Here is an 8,994-nt window from a genome sequence, read left to right as displayed (position 1 = left end):
TTATATCCCTGCTCTCTTAGCCATTCTCCAACAAAGAAAGGTAAAGAAATAAAGAAAGGATAAGAGTAGATGGTGGAGAAGAAAGGTATCACCACTTGTGGATCCAGCAATGAGATCTGATTATTGGTTAAAGTGATGGTCACAGTTTTGATATGCTGGGGATGGGGGCAGCCACACAATGTGAAGCTCAGTGGGTTCACAGACGTTCAGGTTAGGTGGGGGAAGTCTTGCACTATCTGATGCAACGCTGTGGAGCAAGTGCAGTCCTCTGGTGGAAGGCCCCAGAAATGGGTCTGGGGGTGCTAGTTCATTAGCCCTTCGAAGACATGAGAGCTGTTTCCCCTGCCAGTGTAGTTGAGCCAGTTATAACTTACCAGAGGGGATGAATACATTTCAGGCCTGCTGTGACTATCCTGATAACTCCCCCGGGTTGGGGGGTTTTGTACCTGAGCCAGTTGTGTAAGGGAGGAAACTAGCATGATAAGAAGCATTATCCCACCTGGCAAAACAGCTAACACCTCCTCTGCACATGGGCTGTTCTTAGACAGATCACAGGTTTTGCCACCACACACCCCAACTCTCTTCCTCCTGTTTGTTGGGGGGTGCAACATTAGCCCCAGCAAAGCATCTGCTTGTTTTGCAAATGGCTGATTGTCATTAACCTTTAACATTTCAGTCACACAAGTGTTCTTTGTACTGTTCACAGAACTTAGATTTGACCTACCAGCATCATACAAGTTTCATAAGAAGAAATCAGTAAGTATAAAACCTAACATAACTGATAAATGCTCTATTTTTAGGGCGAGATGTACTGGATGTGAAATGCTCACAGCACTTGAGAGTTCACTCAGAGTATCAAGTTCCATTGCTGTTACATTTTGTAGCGGAACAGGGAAAAGAATTATTGTAATGCCAGTGAAACAAAAACAAAGATTAAAGCCAGCACTGCAACTAGCTGTGACAAAGCTAAGGGTACCTTCTCAGCTCAGCTCTAATAGCTGTCTGCTTGATTCTGTCTGCAACTGGGACTCAGACTGAAGTCAGTGCTGAAGGCCAGAGTTAACTAGGAGGTTACAGCTGGCGCATTGTTTCAGTGCTCTGTGCTCTCTACTCCAAATAGCTACAGCCAGTGAAATCACTCACAGAACCCTTGAGGGGAGCAGGAAGAAGCTGTGCACTTCATCCCACAAATGTCTAGTCAGGATACCAAAGTGTGAAAGCTTAAGCTCACAGGCAAGTTCTTGAGTACTGAATGCTGGCCTGGAAGACATGTCTCCCATCCATTACCATAGGATTGGAGTCTGTCCCTCATCTTTGGTACTCACAGTAACCAGGCTTCAGGAGTAAGTGGGTTTAAGTTCTGAATTTATTGCCAGCTGCTATTCAACATAACCACAAGATTACAAAGTCCAGAACCTTTTACATTTGAATGAGATGCCAGAAAAATGGAGAGGATCATACAGTATAAACAAAGCTATAAATATAAAAGTTTCCCAGGGTTGCATGTTAGGAGTAAGCATGCTGCTTAAACAAAAAGCAAGGCTGTAACCCAACAAAATGAAGCTTTTTCTCTAATCGTAGGTTGACATTGAAGTGGATTTCATTAGACTTTCTGCCAAGAAACCAATGAACTGAGGCACATCTTTACAACCTATTGAAAATGGAACAATAAAAACTGTAACCTTTTTATGTTTTTAGTATTACTGATTGCCATCTCCATTTTCTGTTTTCAGTTGTTTTGGTGCGGGTTCCTCCTTTTCCATTTCCTCTCGTGGTCTCTTCTTGGGACTTGCTGATTCTGCAAGATTGAATATGTGGTCAGTTTAGGGTTTAGGAAAGCATTACCTGGAATCTTCTGAAAAAAACAACCATTCCTACCCTGTAAGTTCAAGGATGAGTCCTAGTTGATCTACAGCCACTGCTACACTAAAGGATTTGCTTATTACTGTGATTTAAGCTTCTAGATGTTGAGGTTGAGTAGGTGTCACTTTGTTTTGCTCAGGCAGATGTTATGTCCAATGAACAGAGCCTTAGCAATTCCTCTTCTCCAAGCTAAGTATTGACAGGCAGAACTATCTTGTCTTATATCCTCAAGGAAAAAACACCACTCAAGAGACAGGTTCTGTGCAGTTGTGTCATGTTGCTGACAGCAACCATCTTTCAATGCAGAATGCTTTGAACAGCCTTACCTACCTCGTAGTTATATCAGTATGCTTTTTGGACAGTTCTGGAAGGAATCAAGCACAAGACCCTTAAAGTTACTCTACTGATACTGACAAGAGGACACAAATACTACAATGCAGGGCCAAATCTGCAACACTTGTAAGAAACACGAGTCCTTCTCCAGAAAGCAGCTCCATGCACTAAAGAAGCTGCATCCAGTGCTCAGAATGACATACCTGTTTTAGTATCATCTTCACCACCTTCTTCTTCATTCTCAAACTTAATTTTCTTGCCCTGAAACTGTATTTTTCCTTTTTGTGCACCTTGAATTACCTTTCCCCCTCTTCCTTTTCCTTTAATTTTGCGCCCTGTGGAGATACAAAATCAGGAACTTTGTATCATTTGTCTTTAACTGGCAAGCTCAAAGGAATGCTTTACAGTTAGTCAGTGTGTAGTATATATTCACTGCTTAGACTGAATTTCACACACTAGGACATTATAAAGGCTTAAATTAATTAAAGAAGGACCTTTTGTTTTCTGTTTCAGCAATTCTTGCTGATCTTCCAGTATTTTTTTCAGAGCTTCTTTCTCTGCATCTCCTTCTAGCACTTCCCATACAACATCCTTGTTCCGAAGCTGTAAGTTTCCATTATGTGCTGCTTTGGCTTTTTCCAGAGCTTCTTTGGCAATATCCTTAAATAGGATAATTCCCTTAAAAAGAAGAGTGGCATTTGCGTATGTTTTTGTCTTACGATTAATAACTTGTCTCTTATGATTACATAAGAGAACAAGCATTTAATCATTCATTTTTCAACTTCAATACAAAGATCTTAAGTCCTTGCTAATATTTTACTGACCTCCTTTGCACCTCTGACAAAGTGTATCCACTTGATTTCTCCGTGACCAGAAAATACATCGTGGAGATCTTCTCTGCATGTCTGATCATCCAGATCACCAGAAAACTTCAAAAGGCATCCTGTCTTTTCTTCCAGGGACTTCTAAATGAAATTTATAAAAACCCCACATTTTCATTTAAGAGTTTGAATATTCATATTCCCCCCCCAATCTTGAGACTATTAAAACTTGACAGTGATAAATCAGCAACTGAAGTTACAGTAACTCAAGCATTTTTGCTACTTAGCTTTGTTATGCTGATGTCCAAATCTTGCACTGTGTGTCCTCCCTCCTTTTTTCCTGTTTTAAATTTTCTTTGCTCATTATGATACACTTACGTGGAACTTAGGACTCCTTTCCCATAGGAGAGGTACACTCTTTAAATTCTACAAAACAGTTTTCTGAAGGCTGATACCTCAGGCTGAAAATCTATATAATAAAATCCTCAATGGATCCCTTAAATGCCACAGAAGAGCAGACATCTCAATGGTGCATTCAGGATCACTTCTGAACACACAAACACGCCTAATCATTTAAATTCAGGACATGAGCCTTTAAACAAGATTAGTCTACTGAAAATAAGATTGAAAACCATGAAAAAACAAAGTCCTACTGTAGGTTAGTTGAAAAAGCTAAAGTAACTTTCTACAAAGTGCTCTATGAAACAGTATTTTAAACTCTGAATCCCACATTAGCTTTACAAAATGTAGGTGCAAGAACATGTATGTGGATTGAAAAAAAAAGCAAGCATTCCATGGTTTTCAGGTATAAAGATTTAAGAAACCCATACCATTTCAGCATCTGCTGCTTGTTTCTGTTTTTCTTCTTTTTCCCTGTAGAAAAAAGTTACATTAGTTATGAGTCAGTTCAAGTGTGGTCAGGCGAGCAAAACCAGGCACTTCAATGGATAATGACTTACTGCTTAGCTCTTGCTTTTGCTTCTACTTTGTTTTGCCTCCGTTCTTCATTCTTCTTTGTACAATACTCCTCCCTTCAACAAAATAGAAGCTAAGTTAATATAAAGTATTCTATTATAATCACTTTATAAGACAGCAGTAGACAAGAGACAGCCAAGTTTATTATTACAAGTTGAGATGCTCATCTCCAAAAGGTACAGCTATCAATACCTGCACAGCAGTGTAGAAACTTAATACTTCTCAAGTCAAGCCAGGTTCTTGGCTAAATCCACCCCTGACCCCCTTAGTGTTATATATCTGTTAAGAGGACTTACTTGAAAAGTACTATCAGCTCTGTGTCTTTGTACTTTTGATTTGGTATCTCTGTGAACTTCTTAGCAGATTCAACACTATCAAAAACTGCAAATATTGATCCCTGTTAAATGGTAAGAGACATTCAGTGTTAAAGTAATTGAACAGCAGTTGCCCAGGGGGATCCCTGCTCCAGGTGTAAATGTCCACGGCTAGAGCTACCTTAAATGTTCTCTGCAGTGTTCTTCTCATTTGGATGTTTTCCACTGGACCTTTATCCTCAAGCCATTCTTTGATATCATCAAGAGTGGCATCTAGTGGAAAGCCTTTCTGCAAGACAGAAATTATAACCTGAGTACATTGCTAAGAGTCAGTTTGTGGTACATAAATGATCTAGTATGAGTTAATTCAACCTTTACTTAAACGGTTTTCAAAGTCATGCAAACAGCACAGAATAAAGGAAGAAATTTACTTACAACATACACAGATCTGTTTTTAATTGCAGCCTTATACTGGTCATTTAATTCAGGAAGGGGTTTATTTGGAGATCTTCTGATTTTAGTTTTGTCTTCATTAATTTCCATTAAACCAGTCTTGGATTTTCTTAGTGCTTCTACAATAACACTAAAATCTTTGGAAAGGCGACTTAACCTATGGAGTAAGCAGACACATAATTACAACTATACAGGCAAAGCTGTGGCCAGATGGTAAAACAGCAACAGGAATTGTACATGCACACCAGGAACATTTAGCTCCAAGTAGAAGTTAAGTAGCTCAAAGTTACTCTTCTATACACATTACTTGCACTTTGTTTTACCTGTTGAATTTGATCATTACTTCTAAAGGCACCCAGCCATCATCTAGTTTGATCTGTTCCTTTAGGAACTTGTCTCTTGGTAAATTGTGATTGCCAAAATAGTACTGCAAAAGAGAAGGGGAGGAAGGGAAAAGAGATTTGTCTTTAAACATTCAGTCTTAAAAGCTCCTTTTCATCTCACACCTTACTGCAGTAGGTTGAGACATACCAAAATTACTTAATCTGAACAATTAGGAACTGTGAAACTATTGCTTCCTGCTTTAAAGTGATGCTTTGCCAAAAGCTTACAAAACATGTAAGCTGTAAAAAGCAAAACAAAACCAAAAAGGCCCCCAGCAAACCAGTGCTTCATCTGATGGGACTAATGAGGCAGACTGCAATTTTGTTTAGGAAAGGGGTGAAACTTATTCTGTTAACATCTAAGTACTCATCACCCTGATCAAGCTCTGCAGAGTCAAAAATCGAATTTGTCACAACAGATTTGGGGTTTACTCCTTATTTGGAGAGTGTATAAGCAAGAATATTTTATTTGCCACACTGAGAAATCATACACAGACTAGAATTTCTAGGACTCACTCAAGAAAATATCGTAAGATAAAAACAACTGTTATTTTAAATTTTTGGGATTTTTTATTGAATTACTATGTTCTTATTTTGATCTTTCCATCATGAGAAGACAATTCAGTACAAGAAAGACAAGTTAATCAGATTCATTTTCTTGCTAGCAGTCATCTAACTAGAGTCAAATACTTGAAGCCACAGGATAAGCTGGAATGTTTCCACCACTACCACAGTGCAAGTTTCACAACAATACCTCAAACTCATTTCACCAAAAGTCTAGTTCTGTCAAATGTTTTTCCTCAATCTCTGGGTTTTGTTTGTTTGTTATATACAGAAATAATAGCTCCATATGGTAAGGGGCATTGATGTGCAGCTGTATTTTTGTTCTTCAGGAAAATGGTTTTGTTGTCGGGTAACCCTCCAAACCTCTAGACAGAGAAACAGTGAATCCAAAGTAGGCATGTAAGTTTAATTGTAATTTGTAGCAATGAGCTACAAAGTAGCACATTGCATAACTTGCTGTTACAATTTATTAATACTTGGCCCATCACAGATTCCAGAGTAGCAGTATTTTAAAAACATTAATAAGGTATATAGAATTCCTATCTGCATAGACAGAATAACCCCAGCAAACATGGCAATAAATTGTTTAATGATTCCTTCACTTGCTGTAGCACCTAAAATTCTAGCAAGTTAAACCTTTTCTGTTTTTAAATGGTGGTTTCACAAGCAACTCTAGACAAGTATAACTGTCAGCTTACACTGCAAGTATGATTATTTCAAAGCGTTAAATACTGTTGCAGACATTTTTCAATGAGCTGAAGATTCAGGTTGGGCTCCCCATAGAGTGAGCTTCCCATTAGCCAAGTCCTCAGTCCAGATCCCCAACTATAAATGGAGCTTACCTCAATTTGCTGACAGATTTTGCTTTCCAAGATAGACATGTTTTCACCATTGCCATTTTCAGCCATTTTCACCAGCTCTGTTGAAGAGAATACAGAGCAAAGACACTAAGTACTGAATAGTACTTTCTACAGACTTACATTCATATAGCATTGCATTTCACTGCAGCTCACTGCAGTTTCCGTCTCCTGTTTAATCCTTGAAAGTTCAAAGAATTTACTGAAGAAAGGAATAAAACTATTTGCATTCACTAACACATCCCAAAGATGTCTAGTTCTGTCCTTGACAAATCTGTCTTCAGTGCAGTTCTGCTTGAAGACTGAATCACGTATCTTAGGTAACAGACATTTTATCATGGAAGTAACTTTTCTTAACTGGCAGCAAGTGTGTAATCTCAGTACATCAGATTCAGTCACTACTTGCACTAGAGGGTTTGTAAGAAAGCAACTACTGGCCAGAAAATGAACTGAGATTGAAAAATGTCTACCCAGTTACTCTTAAGATAAGGACAGAGTGTGAGGATTAACCCTTGAGGAAAAATGGAGCTTTATAAAGCTGTCAGAAATTGGTCTGAATTCAGTTTTGAACCATGAAGTACAGATTTCTTCTTTCTCCCTAACATACTTTTCAAACTCAGCTACAGAAGATGAAGCAGTTTCACTGCCCTCAGTTGCCCCAGTTCACAAAGCAGTGATCATGAAGACTACTGGTGAAGATGGGTTTGCACTCATGTCTTGCTTGGTTTATTGGGAGAGTTAAGCATACACCTCCTGCTCTTCTGCCACTCACAGGACAGTAACATCTCTCAGAGCCTCAAGATGATTTGCTACAGAGACACAGAGAAAACTCTCCCCTACACCCTTTTCACAGGAAATTCATCAGAACACACACTTGGCAGCCCCATCTTCTTATTTTAGTAGTTTACTCCTCAATCATTGTTCAGCCTATTGCAATATTCCCATTTCCTCCTCTTCCTGATCGTGAAGCTACATTGCATCCCTGGACTCACCTGTAGTTCTTTGGCACTTACAGCCTTAAAATGTGCATACTGGTCTCTACTACTGTGCTTCCACCTGTACCTAACACTGTAACACTCTTTAAAACATGGTTTCAGCAAGTGTTGCTTGACGGCTACGCACAGTGTGATCTGTTTTTCTATGGAGCACTTAACAAAACCCAGGGCAGAGTACCAAGCTGACAGCTGAAGTTAATTCAGAGACGTCACACATGAGCCACCCTAAGGAGACTGACAGTTCACCACCACATTCCGGTGCTGGAACTAAAAACTCCCCTGTGCTGTTGTCCCCAACACCCAACTTGTGAGAGAAACCAGGGTTCTATTTTACATTACACCAGATTTGGTGTAGTTTAGTGGCAGTCTATGGAGCAGCCTCAGCTTTTTCCATGCAATCAACTCACTGACCACACTCCTTGGGTGCTACTCTAACACCTGATCCAACAGAAAGGCAACCCACACTCAAGGGAAGAACAGTTTCAGTATACAGATTTATCACTGACTTCATTCAGCTTGTATAAACACTAGTAAAGTGTTAGAGCAAGGAGCACAAGTGGAGAAAAAAAATGAGTTAGAAAGCACCTTTCTGTGGCAGCAAGCAGTTGTAGTAGGCTCAGTTTGACATTTAACTACATCCTCAGTACTGAGTGGTAGCTGTGTGCCTCTGCACATTCCCAAAGCTTTGTTTGGCAATTTAACTCACACTGTGAAGTTTTTTTCTCCAGGTGTAGCAGAGTTTTTATGCACTAGGTAACATACATAATGAGCCATTCTCTTATGGGTACTTTTCACTGTACAGCTCAATCATTACAACAACGTACTAATTTATGGGATTTACATTTAGGGATGTGAAAAAAACCCTGCTCTCTTGCATATTAGCACAAGTGCTATGAGGAGAGGCTGAGGGAGCTGGGGTTGTTTAGCCTGGAGAAGAGGAGGCTCAGGGGAGACCTTATCACCCTCTACAACTCCCTGAAAGGAGGTTGGAGTCAGGTGGGGGTTGGTCTCTTCTCCCAGGCAACCAGCAGGAGGACAAGAGGGCACAGACTCAAGCTCTGCCAGGGGAGGTTTAGGTTGGATATTAGGAAGAGATTTTTTACAGAGAGAGTAATCAGGCATTGGAATGGGCTGCCCTTTTTGGTGTATTCACCATCCCTGGAGGTTTTCAAGCTGAGACTGGATGTGGCACTTAGTGCCATGGTCTAGTAACCACGGTGGGGTTGGACTCAATGATCTTTGAGGTCTCTTCCAACCCGGTCGATTCTATGATTCTAAGAAAAATAATTTGTACTTCAGTCACGTACCCTGTTTTAAAAAATGCATTAACAGTATGTTCTGGATCTCCACAACAGAGACAATCTGCTGTGCGCTCTGACTGAGCTGGTTAGGGGAATCTTCCCTCCCCACCTTCCATCGAGTCAGCCAGTCACAAG

The 8,994-nt window shown here is 39.9% G+C and overlaps 2 protein-coding genes across 3 annotated transcripts in view; one reads left to right on the top strand and one right to left on the bottom strand.

Moving 5' to 3' along the window:
- The window catches only part of METTL5 (methyltransferase like 5), a 5,201-nt gene extending 3,524 nt beyond the window's left edge, over positions 1–1,677 (top strand). Inside the window, exons 6-7 of the mRNA XM_009081357.1 lie at positions 707–756; positions 1,582–1,677. Coding sequence (XP_009079605.1) covers positions 707–756; positions 1,582–1,635 — 104 coding nt within the window. The 3' untranslated portion in view covers positions 1,636–1,677. The remainder of the gene's footprint in view (positions 1–706; positions 757–1,581) is intronic.
- Positions 1,678–1,692: 15 nt separating this feature from the next.
- Positions 1,693–6,714, bottom strand: SSB (Sjogren syndrome antigen B (autoantigen La)). Of its 2 annotated transcripts, none has more exons than XM_009081355.1 (11): positions 6,549–6,714; positions 5,083–5,186; positions 4,742–4,916; positions 4,488–4,595; positions 4,289–4,389; positions 3,977–4,048; positions 3,848–3,890; positions 3,021–3,161; positions 2,691–2,874; positions 2,400–2,531; positions 1,693–1,798 (listed from the first exon to the last, which is right to left on the bottom strand). In XM_009081355.1, the coding sequence occupies exons 1-11, from the start codon at positions 6,612–6,614 to the stop codon at positions 1,701–1,703; spliced, it is 1,224 nt and encodes a 407-aa protein (XP_009079603.1). In that variant the 5' UTR covers positions 6,615–6,714; the 3' UTR covers positions 1,693–1,700. The 2 variants fall into 2 exon arrangements, with proteins under 2 accessions (XP_009079603.1, XP_009079604.1); XM_009081356.1 differs by having other exon boundaries at positions 1,701–1,792.
- Between the last annotated feature and the right edge of the window lie 2,280 nt (positions 6,715–8,994).

The sequence above is a fragment of the Acanthisitta chloris genome, unplaced genomic scaffold (assembly GCF_000695815.1).
Source record: "Acanthisitta chloris isolate BGI_N310 unplaced genomic scaffold, ASM69581v1 scaffold32528, whole genome shotgun sequence".
NCBI classification, from domain to species: domain Eukaryota; kingdom Metazoa; phylum Chordata; class Aves; order Passeriformes; family Acanthisittidae; genus Acanthisitta; species Acanthisitta chloris.
Note: the sequence above shows the minus strand (reverse complement) of the source record. Positions and strands in the feature narration are given on the sequence as shown.

What these genes read in the sequence shown, in the direction of transcription:
- SSB (XM_009081355.1), bottom strand. Translation starts at nt 6,614, where the DNA reads ATGGCTGAAAATGGCAATGGTGAAAACATGTCTATCTTGGAAAGCAAA. An exon ending in GTAATGATCAAATTCAACAG is followed by an intron (nt 4,917 to 5,082) that starts GTAAAACAAAGT and finishes CTTACTCCATAG; the next exon opens with GTTAAGTCGCCTTTCCAAAG. An exon ending in CACTGCAGAGAACATTTAAG is followed by an intron (nt 4,390 to 4,487) that starts GTAGCTCTAGCC and finishes ACCATTTAACAG; the next exon opens with GGATCAATATTTGCAGTTTT.